At 45.1% G+C, this 22,055-nt stretch overlaps 1 protein-coding gene across 1 annotated transcript in view; it reads right to left on the reverse strand.

The window, feature by feature from the left end:
* B4galnt3 (beta-1,4-N-acetyl-galactosaminyltransferase 3) overlaps positions 1-22,055 on the reverse strand; it is a 94,344-nt gene that overhangs the window by 28,805 nt on the left and 43,484 nt on the right. The window contains exon 2 of the mRNA XM_051203864.1: positions 1,353-1,456. Within this exon, the coding sequence (XP_051059821.1) occupies positions 1,353-1,456 (104 nt within the window). The remainder of the gene's footprint in view (positions 1-1,352; positions 1,457-22,055) is intronic.

Here is a 22,055-nt window from a genome sequence, read left to right on the forward strand (position 1 = left end):
CAGAAGAACAAAGAATGAACTTGGTGAATATATTGTTAAAACAAAATTGAAGATAGGACAGTATTCTGGGCTCCTTAAAGATGCCCCTGGGGAAGTTGGGGGTTATGGGACACAGCCCCTGTCCCTAGGAAGTTTGTCAGCTTAAGAGACACTTTTGTTGGCTGGAGAAATGGTTCAGTGGTTAAGAGCACTGGCTGCTCTTCCAGGGGGCTGGGGTTTGACTCTCAGCACCCACATGGCAGCTCACAACTGTCTGTAACTCCAGTTTCAGGGAATCTGACACCCTCACAGAGACATACATGCAAGCAAAACACCAATGCACATAAAATGAAGATGAATAAATTATTAAAAAGAGACACTTTCATTCATTATTTACACTATGTTGCTTAGGAGAATATCTCAGGCTTGTCAACATGCAGTCCTGAGGTCTACTCACATCCCTGAAGTTTTTCAGCCTGCTACACAAGAAAAAAATTGACTCTGGACCCTCTTGGGACAGGAACTGTGACTTCTTATTCCTCCAACACCCCCTCCTGCCCCAAGTTCTATCCAGATTTGTCACTGGTCTCAACAAAGGAGCCTCTCAAAGACACCCCAAGTCTTCCCTACCACACACATCTATAGATTTACTTTGGTGTTGCCCAGCTTTGAGGTTCTGTGTCTATTTTTGGCTCAACTGTTTCAGGGGTAGGGTTCAAATTGGAATGGTCCCCAGGTTCCCTAATCAGCCACCTGAGAAACACTATAGGGAAATGCTCCATGACCAACTATACCCCAGCCATTGGCAGGGAGGGCATTTGTCTCCTTTATCACCTCTGGCTATCAGCACCATGTTATCAGATACAGTCCTGTCTCCTGAATATTATGGCTAATATGCAGAAAACACTGTGTGTGTGTGTGTGTGTGAGAGAGAGAGAGAGAGAGAGAGAGAGAGAGAGAGAGAGAGAGCTGTAGGTCACAATCCCTGGGGGTGGAATGACCCCTTCATAGGAGTCCCATCCTACATATCAGGTATTTACATTTCAATTATTAACAGTAGCAAAATTATAGATATGAAGTAGCCACAAAACAATATTATGGTTGGGGGTTACCACAACATGAGAACTGTATTAAAAGGGTTGCAGCATTAAGAAGGTTAAGAACCACTGGCTTTGAGGGAGGCAAGATAGATACCTGCACTCATCTAGAGCTTCTTAGAGGCTAGAATGGGCTTCTCCCAGATGTCTCCCCCCCACCCCCTGCACATACCACAGAGAAGGAAATTTCCCTTAAGGCCATAGAGCAACTGAGGGCAGCAGAAGGTCCTGGCTGATCTAGCGGCAAGGGGTTGGGGGTGGGGACCTGCCACATACCTTAAGGCTCAGCCTATGGGAAGAATAGAATTGGAGGTTTGGATCAACAGCTGGGATATTCCTGTTGGCCAGGGCCTTGGCCAGTTCTCTCCAGCTGCCATACCCTATGAAAGGGAAAGAAGAGAAAGACAAGGTCAGCTTAATTCAGGAGCCTGTAAATCAGTGCGGTTAGGGAGGCAGAGAGGGGAGAGGGCCCACTTCAAAAGGCAGGCAAGGCAGGGGCAGATAAAATGTAGCCACAGTCCCTGGGGCAAAGGGTGGGAAAGACTGCTCCCTTCCCTAAGTCAGAGAAGGAACTCTGCCAGGTGAACTGAGCTATGGTCACGTACTGTGGGGACCATACAGCATGAGTCGTACCCAGTTGCACATGATGGGTGATTTCTCACAAAAGGCACAGTAGGGCAGCAGTGGGGATGGACGTGGGAGGGGAAAGGGGCACACTTCTTTCTGATCGCTAACCACCATGGGATTGCTGGGTAGAACCAGAGCTGGAGGAGGCAGGAAAGACTGAGCCAGGGCCGTGGTGTTTGTCAAGCAAACTTAGAGGACCAGCCAGCTGGTCCTGAGCGGATCTGAAGGCTGTATGGGACTCCCTGATGCATGCTCTGGAACTGGTTAGCTTGCACACATCTGAGGAGGCAAAAAAGCCAAACCATGGTGGTGGTGGGAGAGGGGGGCAGGAACAGGAAAGGGTTGATGTGCAAGCAAGCATTCTTACACAAATGAAGAGGCAAGGAGTGGCAGTGGGTAAGAGTTAGAGCCCAGTGGTCAGTCTGTAATTCACTAGATGCCAGGGCCTTCTTGACAATAAAGAGATCTGTTGGGCAGAGCTATTTGCTTTAAAATAAGTGAGCCTACAACACTGTAGGCTGTGAATCAGAACTATCAACCAACCATCGGGCCAGTTTTTTAATTAATTAATTAATTATTCTTATTTTATATATGGATCCCAGTTCCCTTTCCCTCCCTCCCTCCCATGCCCCTGACCACCCTCCCATCCCACCCCCCACCACTCCACAGGGAGGGTGGTGCCTTCCAGGAGGGGTCAACAAAGTCTGTCAAGTCATTTGGAGTAGGGACTAGGCCCTTCCTCCTTCCTCTAGGTTAAGGGAGTATCCCTCCATAGGGAATGTGCTCCCAAAGTCCTTTTGTGCACCAGGGATTCATCCTGGTTCCACTGTCAGAGGTCCCTTAGACTGCCCAGGCCTTCTAATTTAGACTCATGTTCAGGGGGTCTCCATCAGACCAGTTTTTAAGATCACTTCATCCTCATCAAAAAAAAAAAAGGGAAAAACAAAACAACAACAAACACTTAAGCCAGGCAGATACTAGTGGCACACGCCTTTAGTCCCAAAATTCAGGAGGCAGAGGCAGGTGAATCTCTGAATTGGAGACCAGCCTGGTCTACAGCGTGAGTTCCAGGACACCCAGGGAGAAACCCTGACTCAAAGAAAAGAAAGGAAAAAAAAAAAAAAAAAAAGGGACCAAGACTGAAATACAAATCCAGGGTCACAGAAGTAATAGTAACAAGGCTAGAATGAGAACCTGAGTGGGCTGCTTCATTAAGATACCCTTGTGGGGATGGGCCGCAGCTCGGTTCTGGAGTTCATGCCAGGCACAACACAGGTACTGCTTGGAAGGAGTCAGAGTGATGCAACACATCGGGGAGGAAAAAAACAAACCTCCACATAAAAGGAGTTTGACAGTCACCCCCCCACACACACACACCCAACTGGGAATCAGCAGTTGGCACAAGGGTCACAGGGTCCCTATGTGAGCACCACAGGGACACAGCTAACTAACAAAACCAGGATAAACAGCTAAGCGCAGTGGCAGAAGCCTAGAACACATCAGTCTAAGGGAACTAAGGTGAGATTAGACCAGGCTGGGATACATAGCAAGACGGTGTCTAGGCAAAACAAAAACAACCACAGAGTACAACAAAGAGTATGGACCACACAGAAGGTGGATATCACCTGTGCAAGAGTGCTGATGATTGCAGGGGTGGACACAGAGTCACAGACTGGAGCGTGGCACGGGGGGGGGGGGGGGGGGATGCTTTTCTTAAGTAGCTGTGGCTTGCATTGAGGACGCATCTCAGAGGTGTGGCTTCATGGGAGCCTTTTAAGATACTGAAGTTAGGTCAGGTGTGATCATTCTCATCTTACAGATGGAGAAAGAGGAGCTTGGAATTCTGAGTCACAGATCTACTTGTCACCCAAGATTAGAGAAGGCAGCCCTTACAAGCCAATGTCTGTCATCATTTCTGCTTTCTCCCATGGCCTCTCTTTAGCAGAGCTTTGAGGAGTGCCGGACTCGGAGGTCTTAGCTATGGATCTGGGCCTTGGGTTACTACACAGATACTCAGTCACACAGTTATGAGAACGTCTGGCCTCCGAGGGTACATTCACAGATACACAACTTAAAAATATATATAAATTTCAAAAATTACCCCCCCAACACTGTGTGTGTGTGCGTGCGTGCGTGCGTGCGTGCGTGCGTGCGTGCGTGCGTGCGTGTGTGTGTGTGTGTGTGTGTGTGTGTGTATCTATTCCCTTTGAGAGGTCTCTCCATGAACCTGACATTCAAGTTTTCTCATCTAGACTGAAAGCCAGCAAGTGCCAGCAATGCTCCTGTCTCCATCCCTCTGCCCATGTGCAGGACTCCCAGTTTACTACCTGATGCTGGGATCTGAACTCTGGTTCTCATGATTGCACAGCAATTGCTCTAAAATCCCCTTGACTTTAGAGGGACCCTGTTAGGCTAATTTGGCTACACTGCTCTTAGTGCCTCTTCTTGGTAACTGAGCATTGATTGTAAATACTGGTTTCCTGGCTGTACTCAGAACTGAATTCAGGTCTATACTAAGAGAAGAATTGTCACTGGCACCAGTTCTATTCCTTTTTAACCGACGGCTCTCTCTGTGGCCAAGGTAGTACTAGTGAGAAAAAGACAGGAAACTCAGTGAAGTTAAACCTAGAGGTCACAGGTATGTCTACATGGTTCTGCGGTAACGGAGATCTGGATGGTCAACATCGTAGGCTTTTGGGTGACGGGTCTAAGTAAGTACACATGCACCTTCCAGCTGTAAAAGCTTGAGCTAATCACTGCCCCTCTTTATCGCTGCTTTCTTCACCAGGATGAACAGAAGCACCTGCTCCATCCGCCAGGCCTGCTATGAGTACTGAATTACATGTGTCCGATTCACAAACTGCTTGATACACATCTCTTTCCTCCTAACTGTTCATGAATTGGGGGTTTGGATTTGTGAGTCAGGGGATAGGAATCCCAAGTTCTTTTGAATTGTATAAACTGCTAAGAGTCTCTCCTTGCTTACTGGCCAGAGAGCAAGCAGACAGGGCGCAGGAACTTGGTGGCATAGCAATAGATATGTCCTCCCCGCTCCATACTTTCCCCATGGCCCCGCCAGTGTTCACTAGGCAAACACTCTATGCCAGGCACTGGGCCCTGTATTTGGATCCTCTCCATCTCTGTGTCTGCATCAATCCTGCCAATGGAACCCAGCCCATTGCTTAGCCCTGTAGGGGCAATTGGAGCTAAAGAATGTGCTGATTGAATGGCTGACACTTGTCACTTGTCCCCTGCTTCTGGCTGAACCTCTCCTTGCAGAACACCAGCTGCCAGGGCCTGGTCCTCCTACAGCAGGTGTCACATTTATGTCAGGAGACAGACACCCGGATCTCAGGTATCAGATGAAGCACCACCGTGGGCCTCATACTCTGCCCTCACAAAGCTGGGCTATCAAGTTCACCATCAGCCAGAGCTTTGCCAACATCCCTCCTGGGGGCAATAGAGACTTCAAAGGCCTGGAGATTACCATCCTGGCTCTTTGTGAGGCTATAGCACATATATCCCTCAGTATCATTTTTCAGACTCTAACATATGTTAACTTCCACTGCCTCCTCTTACCCTTTCTCTTGAAATAAGAAAAACAAAACAACAAAAAATGGTATGATTATGAGCCCAAGGTCACACAGTGAAACGATAACCCACATGAAGCATCCAGTGCCTGTGACAACTCAATCTTCAGCATCACTTGTGCTGCAGGTCAGGAGCTGTCAATCATTTCCCTGGACCTTCATCCAATACTCTTGCCCCTAGAGCGTGTGGGTGCCAGGGCCAATCACACAGGAGAGTGGGAAGGCTGAGGCTGCACTGATACCACACAGATCCACAGTGGGACTCCAGGCTTGAGCTCCGACTCCATCCCAGGGGCTGAAAACACTTAAATGCATTTTCAACTTAACAGTTAAGGGCTGGAGATGGGGTTTAAGTTAGTACAAAGTGCTTGCCATCATGGAGGTCAGTGTGGAGCCTTTGCCAGTGGTGTACAAGACCCTGGGTTTTATCCCCAGCAAATCAAAAATTAATTAATTAATCAATATGCATACATACATATATATACATATGTGTATGTATATGTATACACACACACATATATGATGTATACAGTGTTCTCTCTGCATGTATGTCTGCAGGCCAGAACAACTTAAGAAGTAAAAAGCCAATGCTACATTTGCATGTCAGTATAAATTCCTAAAGCTTAATAATAAAGACCTGAACTAACTGGCTGACCCAAAGCACACTCCCTTCCAGGCCACCACGTAAGTATGTGTCCAAAATGGCTCAGTGGTTAAGAGCATTGGCTGCTCTTTTGGAGGTCTGAGTTCAATTCCCAGCACCCACATGGTGGCTCACAACTATCTGTAATGAGAGCTGGTGCCCTCTTCTGGCATGCAGGCATACATGCAGGCAGAACACTGTGTACATAATAAATAAACAAAAATCTTCTTAAAAAGTATGTTCAAACATCTACCAATGTTCAACCAGACTTCTGACAAGCTTGTAGAAATGTGTATTGCTTTTTGCTTCTGAGTAACTACAAGAATGCTACTAATAGCAGCCAACATTAATGAGCACTTATTATATGCAAAGCACCATGCTAGGAGGTATGGCCTTGGCTTTTGGGTTGTTTTATTGTTATTTTTGAAACAGAGTCTCACTTTGTAGGCATGACTGGCCTGCAGCTTGCCATATAGATTAGGCTGGCTTCTGCTTCCTAGGTGCTGGGATTAAAAGTGTGCACCACCCTGCCTGCTCCATGCTAAAAGTTTTATTTCCCCCAAGTAAAGACAGATAATATGAGCACACACGCACACCCAGCGGAGCCCAGTGGAGGCTGCAGAATCTGTTCCAATCCTGTGACCACAGAGTGTCAGCCCTGAGTAAATGAGTCATCTCATCTCTCTACTGCACACTCTGTTTCCTGCTCGTGTAGAAGCAGATCTTGCCGGAGGGTTAGGTAGAACTGGGTTAGATGTAGGCAGCCCAGCACAGTGGGTGATGCAAGTTTACCCCCAAATAAAGGCTACACAGTGGAATAGGGTCACTTACCCCTTCCCTCTTCCCTAAGGAAGGAGGAAAGGAGGGAGGGAGGAATGGGGAGGGGAGGGAGGGAAAGAGGGAGGAAGGATGAAAGGAAGTCTGACAGCTCTATGTAGCAGCAGGGAAACTAAAGGCAGCTCAAGAATGCTACCTGGAGAGGTGGAGCTGTGGAATGGCCTGAAAAGGGATGGACCCATGGGTTACCACGGTAGGCAAAGACAGACATCTTTACAATGTTGTTTCCAGCCTTGGGGCTGGTCTCCAGTAGAAAGGGTTTTGTCATCCAGAAGAGAAAGGAGAGGCTGGCCCTCCTAGGACTCTGGAAAGAGTGTGAACAGCCTAGGAGGAGGGCCAGTTCCACCACAAGGTACCACAGACCCGAAGATCCAGGATGAATGCAGATTCCAAAGAGAGCCCTGGGGTCTGTACAGAAGCACGCTCTCCAGAGACCAACAACACAAAGAGAAACCGTGATGAAACCCAGTGATGCTGAAGAGACAGAATCCTTGTCCCACTAGGAAACAAAGAGGCTGCCAAGGAGACAAGAGGCCATGGACATGGATTTACAGGAACTAGTCCTGAGTCGCGGGATGAAAACGTTCTGTCCCTGGGAGAGCTTGAGGAGAGAGCCTGGGAAGTCAGTGTCTTCAGTGGGACAAAGCAACCCTGGCTTGAGGCCAGCAGGGTCTCAGATCAGAAAGTGGAAGCTGCATGTCACAGATGGGCAGGGTTGAAGCAGAGGACTGTCACCTTGGAGATGTTCAGAGTATGCCCCAGGGTCCGATGGTAGAGAGTCTGATACAGTCTTTCCTTCCCACTCCCTGATGCCCCAGGGAACTTGATGCAATAAAAATTATTATTACTACAACCATAACAATAAACATGTATGAGTTAGTGTATATATATATATATATGTATATATATATATATACATATATATGTATGTATACACACACGCCTATTTGTACAGAGGTTTGCTATATTTGTATTAACTCAAGCATGGATTATTCTGTTTTCTTTTATTTTTTTAAAAAAAATTTGTTGTAGTTTCTAGTAAGTAAGCCATATAAGCAATCCTCTTTTGTAGTGCTTAATAATCTATGAGATGGGGCTGGAGAGATGGCTCAGTGGTTAAAAGCACTGACTGCAGCCAGGCATGATGGTGCATGCCTTTAGTCCTAGCACTCAGGAGGCAGAGGCAGGCGGACCTCTGTGAGTTCAAGGCCAGCTTGGTCTACTTAGTGAGTTCCAGGACAGCCAGGGATACACAATGAGACCCTGTCTCAAAAAACAACAACAGAACACTGACTGCTGTTTTAGAGGATACAGGTTGGACTCCCAGCATCACACTGTGGCTCACAACCATCTGTTAATCCAGGGATCCGAGATCCATATCATCTTCTGGCCTTTGTGGGCACCAGGCACACACGTGGTTCACAGGCATATACACAGGTAAAACATTCACACACACATCATAAAAATAAGTAAACGTCAATAAATAAGTAAATAAATACAATTTAAAGAAAATAATCTATGACACTACAGATCCCAGAGCCCCAAAAGCAAGTGAACTGCAGTTTTAGCAAGAATTGGCTACTGTATAATTAACATTGATTTATACCTCCAGGGTAAGAGAAAGTTTTGGCCTGGCCGAACCAGAGATTTAATCAGAATAAAAGGACAGAAATGGTCTTCAAAACACTGTTGTAGTCTCTCAACAAATTCTTTCCTTGGGTTTGACATTTTTAAAATTTTTCAGTTTTTCTTTGACAGGTTCATGTATGTCTATCCTGAATATGTATATAGCTTTTATGCTGGGACAGGTTCATATGTATTTAATGGATGTTGGTCGTTTCCTTTCAGCTCCTGTTACCCTCTCATTATCTCTCTCCTACTGAAACCTTCCTTCCCAACCTTATTTTCATAATTTCTTTGAAATATATACATACACAACATATTGTTATCCTTTCTTTTTGAATTACATGCATGTTAGACAATATATTTTTACTTCAGGCCTCTTTTTCCGAGAGAGTCTCATTACAGTCACACACCAGTATACCTAGCTTATGAGATACTGAGAATAGAGCCCAAGGCTTCAAGCATGCTACCAACTGAGCTACCGCTGCAGTCCACAATACCCCCAAAGGAAAACAAGGCTTACAGGGGTTTTGCTGTTGTTTGTTAGATCTTGCCAAAAGCCACACAGACAGTAAGTGATTGAGCCAAGATGTGAGCCCAGGACAAAAGGCTGTGTTCTTAATTCTATTACTCCCTCTTAAATGTGTGTGAGAGTTTTCACTCCCATCAATATCACCTGATATCATGTGCCCATTTATTCACTTGCTCGGTCCCATCTTCCCACTGTCTCTAAACTATCTTCTACTGATGCCACACACATGCACACGTGCGCCCACACACACACACACACACACACACACACACACACACGCACACACGCACGCACACCGGACCATCTCCTTTCTCTTTCTATTTAGTCACTAGTTAAACAGCACATCTCTGTAAGTGCCAAAGAAATGCAAAGGGGGACATGAAGCCCCAAGTATACGATCCCATCATACTGGACAAGAGCATTCAGGCAGAGTTTGATGCCCTCCTCCTGCCTTTGGCACCTTCTCTTTCTCAATGGAAATAATGCAGTGTTTGTGTTCATGATGGGCCCTGGGGATAGCTGGCAGCCCAGTTCATCGGGAAGAGGGCATGAATGACGACTGAAGACAGTAGGAAGGTGGAGTCCAAAGCTTTCCCTGGCTCCTCCTACTCAAGAACAGATAAACACAGGTGGGGCTCTTTCTCATGAGCTTTCTTCCCCGACAGGCCTCCAACAGGCCTCCGAGCCTGCTCACAGACAAGCCCAGGGGCCTTCAGAGCAGTCAATTGTACCCGCCAGCTTCCTGCCAGGCTAGCACCTGAGCCATTGGGATGGTTGTGGCTGAAGGCAGGCTGAGGCTCGCAGCCAGTGGCATGGGAACGGAACCTACTGCCCTTGTGGATGCTGCCTAAAAGGGGCCAAAAGAGGGCATCTGAGCCCCTGCCAGAGATGCACCTGTGCTACAGATGCCATGGGCTTCCTGCTCACCCAAACAGCCAGGTAGAAGATAAAGCCAAGGGAGCAGATGAGGAGAAAAGACAGAAAGAAAGCTCAGTGTCCTATTTGCTGCAGCTACCTGGGAATATAGGCTCTGCTTTATATAGCCTAGTCCAGTAAGTTTCCATCCTTCAGGCATGGGTGATGATCAACACAGACTCCAGAAGATGGGGCCCAGCCTGGGTTACCTTGAGGATATCATCATTATCACCATCATCACTACAAAAATTTAAACAACACACAACAATTCAAGGTCCATAGTCAGGGCTATGACTGTCATAGTCCCAAGCAAGGGAGATGTGGATTTAAGACCCTTAATGAAATGAGAACAGTTTTAGGAAAACCTAGAACTGACAGAGTCCTGGACTTTGAAGACTGGCCCATAGCCTGCACTTTAATCCCCGAGGACACCTAGGCAAGAGCTGCTTAGGTTCTTTTAGGACCCTCCGGTGGGCTGGTTTTTCTGAACCTACTAGGTCTGTTGCTGTGGACACTTTTGCACACTGTGAAAATGTGTAGCACTCATTGGTTTAATAAAGAGCCAACTGGCCGATAGCTAGGCAGGAAGAGGTTAGGCAGGAGAGCCAGACTGATAGAACACTGGGAAGAAGGGCGGAGTTGCCAGCCAGACACAGAGGGAGCAGAATGTGTAGAAAATGAGGTAACAAGCCACATGCCACATGACAGCACATAAAATAATAGAAATGGGTTAATTAAAGTTGTAAGAGCCATTTAGTAACAAGCCTAAGCTATCAGCCAAGCATTTATAATTAATAATAAGTCTCTGTGTGATTATTGGGAGCTGACCAGGACCAGCAAGTGGTCCCAAGGAAAACCTCCACCTACAGTATGTCTTCTTGTAGAATAGGACAAAGATGTTCTTTAAGGGAAATGTGGTATCATCCTTTACCTTCCTGGGGTCTTTCAAATAGGGGGCTCAGGGCTGCAGTAGTAGCGCATTTGTCTAACATGAAGAATACGTGGTTAAGGATAACCAATCAGAAGCCCTGGAAACATGAGCAAATGGACCAGTGAGCTACCCGGTCATCAGGTATTTGCTGAGTGCCTGCCCTACTAACAGCTGGGATCGGGAAAGGGACAGACATTAGCTCTTTCTGTTTTGAGAGGCTGATAGGGCGGGCATCTGTGGTTAATGCAAGGACCCACTTATCTAAGAACTCGGAGATGGCCTGGTCCTCACACTTGTGCCCGCACGCAGGGCAAGTGCAAGCCAGTTCTGCTGGCTGAGAGCAGGCAGACACAGCAAGCTGTGCCCCCTGGATGTTGATGACATGATGTTGCTCAAGGATTTTCCATTTTCAAAGACTCAGGCAAGACTATGAGCAAATTCTCTGTAACTAAGAAACTTGTGTTCATGGTCCTAACGAATCTAGGAGAAGCAACAATATAGGAAAATCCTGGCTGCACGGGAAGGAACTTCAGCAAGAACTTCACTAGATCTCACATAAAGGTTGAATGCTACCCACAGAGCATAAGGAGGGCATAAGACAGAACCTTAGTACCTAGTCAAAAGCCTGGGCTCAGGGGCTGGATGATGGCTCATCAGTTAAGAGCGCTACCTGCTGTTTCAGAGGACCAAGTTTGACAATGGATTGCTATCCAGTGTCACAACCATCTTTAATTCCAGCTTCCGGAGATCTGATACCTCCGGTCTCCATAAACACCTGTACTCATGTACACATCCATACTCACAGATGCACATAATTACAAAAACAAAACAAAAAAAAACTATAAATAGGGCTGGAGAGATGGCTTAGCTGTTAGGAGCACTAGATTCAGCACCCAGCACCCAGCATGGTACCTCACAACCATCTGTAACTCCAGTTCCAAGGGACCCGATGCCCTCTTCAAGCCTTTGTGGGCACTGTTCACACATGTTGAACAGACATACAGCCAGGCAAAACACTCACGCCCATAAAATAAGAATAAATCGTAAAACTAAAAAACAAGTACAATCTTCAAACTCTAGGCTCTTCCTCTGACCAGGTCAAAGAAGGATACAGTGATTCTCCTGACTGAGAGAAACGGTTTCCATTGTTGGAGGCCCTGCAGAGATAGAAGTGTATCCTTGGTAGGAAAAAGTGGGAGCCAGGATAGAAACAAACAAACAAAACAAAACCACCATCACCTCAGGTGTGTGTGTATGGGGGGAGGGGTTCATTAGTAGGGAAACAGCAGGGAGTACTCCCAGGGAAAGGGAACACATCAGCTAAGCCACCCAGGGGACAGGAAAGAATCTGGGCGCAGTGGCACACCCACACCACAGCCACACGCTGGGTCTCTTAAGTAATTTTTTAAAAGACAAGAGGGGCTGAGCAGGAAAGACTTCACACTGCTAATAACAAAGAGCCTGGGCTTTAGGGACCACTACAGTATAGGAGGGGTCTGTTTCGAAACCTCTCCTCCTGGCATTATTCCACTCCACCACGAACAGGTTAGCACGTGCTTCACACAGAGAAAACCACCACAGCTACAAATAGACATCTGCCCAGGCTCGCCTCGGCTACTCGCTTGTCTCATTTCCCTCCCACGGCAATCACACTCACACAATTCCCGATTTACAGATGGGGAAGCTGAGGTCCTCACAGCCTCGAGACATCAGCATCGAGAAACTGCTTGCTTTTCAAAATGACCTCCTCACAATATCATACACAGGACCTTCTGCCTGCCGTACAAAAGGCAATGGGATGCAAAGGAAGCAAAGAGAGGAGGAAGGGTCCTTGAAGCTAAGCACATTTTTTTGGGCCACACGGAGACTTGGTTTGGACCAGCAGCCGAGAGACTTCATCTCCCAGCTCATTTCACTCGATATCGGCTTTTAGACTACCCCCCACTCCCACACCCCACACATTTGCAGTGCAGGGGATCCAACTTAGGGCCGGAGCAAGCCAGGAGAGCGATCTACCATTGAGCCAATGAACACACTCCCTTCTCAGCAGCTGGGGCCTCTTTTCTGCATCTGGCTGGAAAACAAATAAGGCATATTATCTGATGTGGGTGCCTGCCAGCTGCTAGACCTGCACGGTCTAAATAAAGTGACTTGCCAAAACTCAGCTGAGGCTGTTCTAACCTGTTCCCGAGAAAGAGAAGGAATGGGACAGGAAAGCATACAGGACAGCAAACAGGAATATCAGGATCAGGTGTAATGGCACACACCTTTAATCCCAACACTCAGGCAGATCTCTGTGAGTTCAAGGCCAGCCTGATCTACATAGAGTTCCAGGCTGCCAAGGCCACAGGGAGGTTATTGTGAGGGTAGGTTTTACCTTCCTCTTCCCCACAAATGTCATCTGAATGAAATGTTGAAGGTTTGTATACACTGAGGATAAAGGACTGGACCACAAGGGTAAGACCCTCATCCCAGAATCTCATATATCCTTAGTCTCATTAGTCTCATTCTTATCCAGCCCAGTGCCATGAACCTTTCGTATTTTGTTGACAAGGGGACAGAGACCTAAAGGTAAGTTCACTGAATGTCTAATGTGCAAGGGGAGCCAGTGTTAATGATGTCTGGAACCAGTCTCTGGGTCTTGCCAGAAGCACAGTACACCATCATGGTACACCTGAGCCTGACCTCAGGAAGGCCTAAACACCATGTCTCTCTCGTTATTATGTGTTATTATGTTCCCACTGCATCAGCCATGTCTCTATCATCTCACTATTTAGCTCTTACTAGCCTGAAGTTCACTCTGTAGGCCAGGCTGGCCTCCAGCTCACAGAGATCCACCTACCTCTGCCTCCAAAGGTATTATCTGCCATGCCTAGCCTTCTTTCCCTTTCCTAAATGAAACTTTAAGGTGTGTACATGTGTTGAAATATATATATGATGGACTAATCTTAGGGGCATTGGTAGCACACGCCTTTAATCCCAGCATTTGGGAGGCAGAGGCAGGAGGATCTCTGTGAGTTCAAGGCCAGCCTGGTCTACAGAGCAAGTTCCAGGACAACCTCCAAAGCAATACAGAGAAACCCTGTCTCAAAAAACCAAAAAAAAAAAAAAAAAAAAAAGATGGACTAATCTTCATTATCAACTTGGTAAGATTGAGAGGCACCTGGGAGATTGGTGAAGTGGTGTATCTAGGGAGTCTGGAAGGTGCTCCCTGAATGAATGACATGAAGACTCTGGTCTAATGAATGTCTTAATCAACTGATAGGCATAGATTCTGAATAGGCTCTAGAAGTAACAGAACGGTGGAAAGCAGAGCTTGCAAGAAGGAAGTTGGTCTCAGAGAGCATGTCTCTTCCTAACAGGCATTTCTCCGGGCCACTATCTGCGCATCTCTGTATTTCTCTTCGTGATCTGAGCATCGCCACATGTACTCTCTCTCTCTTCATGATGCAATGAACCCTCTGAAACCCTGAGTAAAGTACAGCCCCTCCCCCCACTGAATTCTTTCTGCCAGGCATTTTGACATAGTAATGCAAGGTCCAACAGAATATATAACATAAAATGTATCATTTTTAAATCTGCAGGTGGGGCTGGAGAGATCGCTCAGCTGTTAAGGGTTAGGCTCACAACCCAAACTACCAGTGCTACATTGTCAGGACACAGTTCAGGAGCACATTAAGTTCATTTACACTGTTGTACAATCGTCCTTCCTACAATGTTTTCATCATTCCAAATCTCTGTGTATATGAAGTAACTGCTATTCCTTCTCCTCCCAGCCCCCGGGCCACTACATACTTCCTCTGTGAACTTTACGATCTATAAATTTACTATACTAAGTATCTCATATGCATGGAATCATACAATATCTGTTCTTATGTTTGGCTTATTTCATAATTATATGTTTGGCTCATAATCATATGCTTGGCTTATTTCATAATTATAACATTATTTCATAGTTCAACCACGTAGTAGCATGTGCCAGCCTTAAAGTAAAGGAAACAAATTTTGATACATGCTACTACTTGGTTTAACTATGAAATAATGTTATAATTTACTTAAGGCTGAGCAATATTTTATTATATATGGGTATATATCACATTTTGTTTATCTGTTCATTCATCAAGGAAAGCTGGGTTGTTTCTACCACTAGGATATTGTATTTTTTCAAAGATTTATTTATTTATTATGTATACAACAGTGTTCTGCCTGAGTGCATGCTTACACACACCAGATCTCATTGCAGATGATTGTGAGCCACCACGTGGTTGCTAGAAATTGAACTCAGAACTTCTGGGAAAGCAGTCAGTGCTCTTCACCTCCGAGCCATCTTTCCAGCCCCCTAATACTGTATTTTTAAAAAGGGAGGAGCTGCAAAACTTATGTCAGGTGTCTCTTTGAGACCCTGCTGCTTTCAAATCTTCCAGGAAGGCACACTATTGAACTGAAACAAACAAACAAACAAACAAAAAACTAGCAGGTACTGAAGACCAAGGGGACCAGATACTCTCTCAGTAGAAGAGATATGGTAGTAAAGCAAGGGTTTTTACTCAGGATACAGAAAACCTGTGGAGCCCAGGTATGCTCAGGTTGAACCACTCCCAGTCCACAACAAGAAAAGAAGCAGGAGTCATGAGTGCCTAAGGAAGGGCATCTCCTGGGGCACTAGAGTTCTAGCACACCAGGCAGTGTGAAATCACCAATTTCAAGACACCCCAGCTCCCAGAAATGCTTACATTTTCTGGTCCCTTACAATTTGCAGCTCAGGAAGCACATGTGGAGACTGTTAGTTGCCTGTCCTCCAAGAAGCAGCTATTTCTGAGTATTCAATCATTCGACATGGGAGCTACATAGAGTGACAGTAGAATTAGCACTGTGTGTGTGTGGGGGGGCAGTCTGGTCTCGAACATGTAATCTTCTTGCCTCAGCCTCCCAAGTGCTAGGAATACAGATATGTGCCACATGTTTGGTTCTGGATACTTCGAACCCTGTGGTATGTCATATGTCGCAGCAGCTGCATGCTGGTGGTGTGTAGTATGACTACGTATCAGTCAATGAAAACTCAGCAACTAAACGCAAAGACTCCACTATGGTTTGATCTGGCTAGAACCACAGGCTTACCTGCCTTCCCTCTAGTCTGAACTTAAGCCACTTGGGAGCTGGTTATGGAGAACTCCAGAGTTAGAAGGAGGGGTATCACTAGAAGTTTGAGGTCACCTGGTCCTTAAAGTGAATTTCTGGCCATCCAGGGTTACAAGACCCTGCCTTTTTTGGTTGTTTGTTTTGTTTTTAATGTAACTTGGGGAAAGACAACAAAGTAAATAAATTAGGGAGTCACACCACCGGGCCTGGAAAAGCCTGGACCCAGGCAATTACTGAAATCTTTAAAATCTCATCTCAACACCCCGATGTCTGCTTAGAATTCAAAACCCCAATGCTGCCTGTGGGAACCTTGCAACTCCATTCAAATACAGGCAGGGTGGGAGATGTTCTTCCCTGTGAAACAGCTTAGCTGCACATGATGGAGTTGATTTTTCAAAGGATGGGAGGTCTTCCTGAGAGTCATTCCATTTTTTAAAGCAAAGGTACACAATGTGTCAAAGACACAAACACTACAATATCTAGACACTTTACAACAGACTATCTGGGGGATAAAAGAACTGATTATTTAGACTATTATATGTAGCCCGTCTTTCTTTGGACCACCAGCTCCCAAATAATGACATGGAGACTTCTTATTAATTAAGTTTGGAAACTTGGCCTTAATTTAGGCTTGTTCCCAACTCTTATAACTTAACCCATTTATATTAATCTATGTTCTGCCATGTGGCTCATTACCTCTCCTCAGTACTGTACCTCTGACTTTCTGTATCTTACTGCTAAATCCCACCTCTCTTCTTCCTAGAGTTCCTATCTCTGCCTGGAAGTCCTGCCTATCCTCTCCTGCCTAGCTATTGGGTATTCAGCTCTTTACTAAACCAATCAGAAGGTGCCTTCACAGAAACACATCTTCACAGTATACAAAAAGATTAACCCACAACAATTATACAAAGATGTTGTTCTAAATGGTCAGACTTTGAAAGCGATGCTTTTGTCCGGTGGTGGTGGCAAATGCCTTTAATCCTAGCTCTCGGGAGTCAGAGGAAGGCAGATTGCTCTGTGAGTTCGAGGCCAGCCTGGTCTACAGTGAGTTCCACGACAGCTAGAGCTGTTATATGTCTCCAAAAAAAAAAAGAGAAAGAAAGAAAAGAAAAGAAAAGAAAAAAGAAAAAAAAGAAAAGAAGAGAAAAAAGAAAGTGATGCTTTCAGCTGGGCATCATGACTCTTGCCTGCAATCCCAGCACAGAAGAGACTGTGAGGTCCAGAGAGATGGCTCAATGGTTAGAGCACTGCTGCTTTCCCAGAAGACCTGGGTTCAGTTCTCAGCATCCACATGGCAGCTCACAAATGTCTGTAACTCCAGATCCAGGAGATCTGACAGTCTCACACAAACATGAATGTATTCAAAACCAATATACACAAAACAAAATTAAACAAATTATTTTATAAAGGAGACTGAGACAGGCGAACCTCAAGTAAAAACCCAGTCTGAACTGTGTATTGAGACTCTCCTAAACAAACAAACAAACAAACAAACAACAACAACAACAACAACAGAAAGAAAACAGATCAATCGGAGCATGGTGGCACACACCCTTAGCCCCAGAACTCAGTAGACAGAGGCAGGCAGATTTCTGAGTTTGGGATCAGCTTGTTGTACATATTCCAGGACATCAAGAGCTACACGGAGAGAACTTGTTGCAGTCTAGGAAAACAGAGATCACTGCTACAAGTTCAAAGATTATCTCCATTAGAAAGGCTAGAAGACTAAGGTGTTGTTGTCTGAGATCACAAAGCAAGTTCAGAGAAGCCCCAGGTCTCTGACTGGTTCAAAGCAGTCTCTGACTGGTTCAAAGCACATTCCTACTCTGCTAACAAGTGAGGATATCAAGCTGATGAGTGGCAGGTGCCCAATATTGCTGGGTCTGTCTAGCTTGGACTCTTAAGAACATAAGCCTTCTTGTGGAAACAAGGTCATGGTCAACAGGCAGCTTGGAGAACACATTTCCCTGAGAATCTGAGAGCCTGCTATGAAGGGCAGGATCAGCCCTAAATCTGACTGTGCTATCAAGTGAAGAGGGCTCTGAGCTTCAGGAACAACGATGGGCATTAGCTGTGGCCTCAGTCTGAAAGGTGAGAGCTTGATAAGTGATGTTAGACTTGACTGACACACCATCTAGTATCCTCCCTATTATTTTCTCTACTATCCTTATTTCAAAACTGTAACTTACATGCACAGAAACACCCAGAAGGACACTAACCACTTCCTTGACATGTCAATGTCCTAACAGTTTACACAGAAGGAAAAGAAGACCTTTCTCTTTAGGTTAAGAAACAATTTTTAAAATAAATGAGTAAAGGCTGGTGTGTAGTTCAGTGGCAAAGCATTTGCCTCATATGCACAAGGCCCTAAATTCCAGCCCTAGAATCATGAAATGTGGCATGTATGTATATATGTGTGTATTTATTTTGTGTGTGTGCTGCTATGAATAAAATCCAGGGACCTACACATGTAAAGCAAGCACTCTACCAACTGAGTTATAGCTCCAGTCCTAGTTTTTGTTTGTTTGTTGTTTTGTTTTTTGAGACAAGACTTCTCAGTAGCTGTGAAGCCTATCCTGAAACTTGCTCTGTAGACCAGTAGATCAGGCTGGCCTCGAACTCACAGAGATCCGCCTGCCTGTGCCTCCTAAGTGCTGGGATTAAAAGCATGCACCACCAACGCCAGGGTCTAGATTTTTTTATTATTATTATTACATTAATTTTATTTGGGGCGTGGCAGTAGGCACAGCTTTCAGCAGCAGTCAGTTCTCCCCTTCTATCACACGGGCTCTGGGGATAAACTCAAGTCATCAAGCTTAGCAGTAGCACCTTTACCTGCTGAGTAACTCAGTGGCCCTCCCCAGAGTCTCTTTAAATCAGTAAGATAAACAACGGCAAGCATGCTTGAGAAAGGGACTTGGACTCAGAAGGAACTAAGGAATTTCTGTTGTTCTCTACCTTCGCCATAAGAATTTGTCCCTTTGGAGACAGGAGGTGACCTGAACTGGATCCACGTGGTGGAAGGAGAAAACCAGCCCCGACAATTGTCCTCTGACTTCCACATGTGTACTATGGCATACGCACACATACATGCATGCGCACAAACACATACACACACTCAAACCACATACAAAATAAACAAATACATCAATGTAATTTTCTAAATCTTTAAGAAAGAATCAGTCCCTTGGGCTGTAGTATAAATATTTACTTTGGTTCAGATGCCATTGATTAAATAACCTCTACTGGTCTGCAGGGACCTTCACAAAGTCAATGAAACCTTGCCTCAAGCCTCAAGATGGCTGACTAAACTACTGAGTGATAGTGTTATATTCTCTGCAGTCAAAACATCAGCTCTAGCCAGGTATGGTGGCGGCACAGACGGAACACTGTTGAGATACATATACATAAAAATAAATAAATCTTAAAAAAAGATATATGCTACAAAACACTACACAAACTAACACTAGAATTACCAAAACAGGTCTAAGCACTTGGGAGGCTGAGGCAGGAGGATTTCAGTAAGTTTGAGGTCAACCTTGGCTTAGTGAGATCCTATTTCTAAATAAATAATACCATATTATCAGCTTGGTATATTATCTCCTTGGTATATACCAGAAGGAATCCAGGTCAACTCACAACAGAGGCATTTGAGCATCCACGTTCACTGGATAAATTAGTCACAATATTAAGATATAGAATCAGCCTAGAAGCCCATAACAGATTAACAGGGAAAGAAAATGTGACAAGCTACGTATGGTGGCAGCGCACACCTTTCATCCTAGCACTTGGGAGACACAGACAAATCTCTGTGAGTTCAAGGCCAGCCTGGCCTACAAAACAAGTTCCAGAACAGCTAAGGCTGTTACACAGAAAAACCATATCTGAAAAAAAAGAAAAGTGACCAACATACAGACAAGCATGTAGTTATACACTGAGTTTTATTCAACTATTTCATTTGCAGGCAAATGGGTAGATCTGGTGAGCATCGTTTTAAACAAGATTAAGATAACTCAGAAAGATAAACACTGTATCTTTTCTTATATGTTGAATATACATGTCACACATATATGTATATTCTTGTCATTTGATGTAACAGTTGGAGGGGAACTACACAGGAGGGACGAGTCTAAAGAAAACAAGGAAGTGTAATGGAGAACAGAGTATAAAAAAGTGCAATGATAAATACACATGAAAATAATGATACCTATTTTGTACACTGACTAAATAATAATGCTTTCTGTTCTTATCTAAATAATAATGACATGATTCGTGTTCTTGCTACATCAGTAGCATGTTAGGAGCCCAGGTGAAAGAGTCACGTTGTTTGATAGTCGATTATCACTTCTAGTAATCACAGCACACAGCGAGATGCTAAATCAGGGTTACTCCTGCAGGTTTGAAACCACCCAGGCTTAGTGAGCTCTAGGACAGCTTGAGCTGATGTTAGGCCTTGTCTTAAAAAAAAAAAACCAAAAACAAAAAGCAAAAACAAATAAAAAAAAAGCACTTTCAAAACTTTCTGTTGCTCTTAGCCTTTCATAGTTGCTAAATTCCCCAGATGGCTTTAGGACTCACCTATAAACTACTGTGATCCACCTGTAGCTGGGTCAATAGGGATGTTGATTAAAACTCACTGCGGCTCATCCACAGACTCTCTATTCCATGTGCAGTTTGCACAACTCATTGATTTCTCCAACACGCTCACGGAAGAGTTGGGAGTGTAGGACTATCATGAGGCCGGGTAAACATGGAAATCCTTAACCCACCACAGGATTGCAGAAAGGAGTGGGAATGTGGCAGGCCAGGTACATGAGAGGGCACCTTCAGAGTGACCATCACAGGGTTACCCATCCCAAGCTCAACTCTGTTCACCCTGGCCCAGAGAAACAGCGGGCATTCCTCTAGAAGCCAGAACTGGCTTAAGGAACCTGTGATGCTGGGTCTGATGGGACCAAAGAGAAAGTCAAGGGCATCTAAGAGGATAAAAACTGCTCAGAAATGGGTCACATTGCCCTGGTCCCGACCCCAAAAAGGGAGGAGGAAGCTAAGTGTGCTGTGGAGAAGGAACCGATAATATGGGAAAGATGAAAGGCAAGAAAGAGCCTTCCCACTCCTGGGCCGGGGTGCTGCCGCCAGAGGAGCAGCACTGGCTTCTGGATCTCATACACTCTCGTTTTACCTGATACAAATTTAAACAGGCTCTGGAACGTTCTCCTACTTGGAGTACTTGTAAAAACAACTAAGGCAGAGAGCTTGAACCTTTTTTTCTTTTTTCTTTTTCTTTTTCCTTCTTGAACATAAACTTTGATGTTTAATGATCTCTAATCGCCGTCTGTATCCTAGTAATACAGAAAACTCTTGGGAAGCTATTAACTGTTTAGCCTTCCTGGGTCTTAGGGGAATATGTTTTCCATGTTTCAAAGAGTCTGTTGTAGGCAATTTATTGGGTAAGATGCAAATGTATCCCCTTGGGCTGCTTGGAGCACTAAGCTAGGTTCCCCAGAGTTCCCCAGCATACAAAAACAGATATAACTTTCTCACAAAGACTCCAGTCTGTTACCTGTTTTAAGCAGGCTTCTTGGACCAGTACATTAGAGTCCTGATGGTCGCACAGAATGGCTCATAGTGGAGATAAAGCTTTTAAGAGGTGCTTAAAAAGAAAGGTACATTCAGTCAACAGACTAGATTTCCCAGGCACCGTGTGGGACACAGCTGCTTTGTCTGTTGGTCAAGTATAGTATAACAAATGAAGTTAAGAGTCAGAAAGTTCTGGACTGAGTCCCTGCCTACTACTTTTTCCCTATATGCCTTTTGCCAAGTCTGTTATCGTTTCAAGATCTCTACTGCCTCATCTCCCAGCTGCATCATCATTCAGGGGCTTGAACAAATTGGGCCAATATGTGCTCAATGCAGACTAGACTGTGCAGCTCCATTCAGCACTCAAGGCTACGGTTTTCTGATTTCCCCCACTATTGCCAAGCACTGGGCATTCATTCATTTCCAGCGCAGATGCAGATAGGGATTCCTTTCCCCATCCTACTGGTACAACTAAGGGCTTTGCTCCAGATCTCACAAATGGCTGAAATGAGATTCAAACTAGTCCTGTGTGGTTTCAAAGTCCACGGGCTGCTCAGGTGAT

Source organism: Phodopus roborovskii, unplaced genomic scaffold, assembly GCF_943737965.1.
Source record: "Phodopus roborovskii unplaced genomic scaffold, PHOROB, whole genome shotgun sequence".
NCBI classification, from domain to species: domain Eukaryota; kingdom Metazoa; phylum Chordata; class Mammalia; order Rodentia; family Cricetidae; genus Phodopus; species Phodopus roborovskii.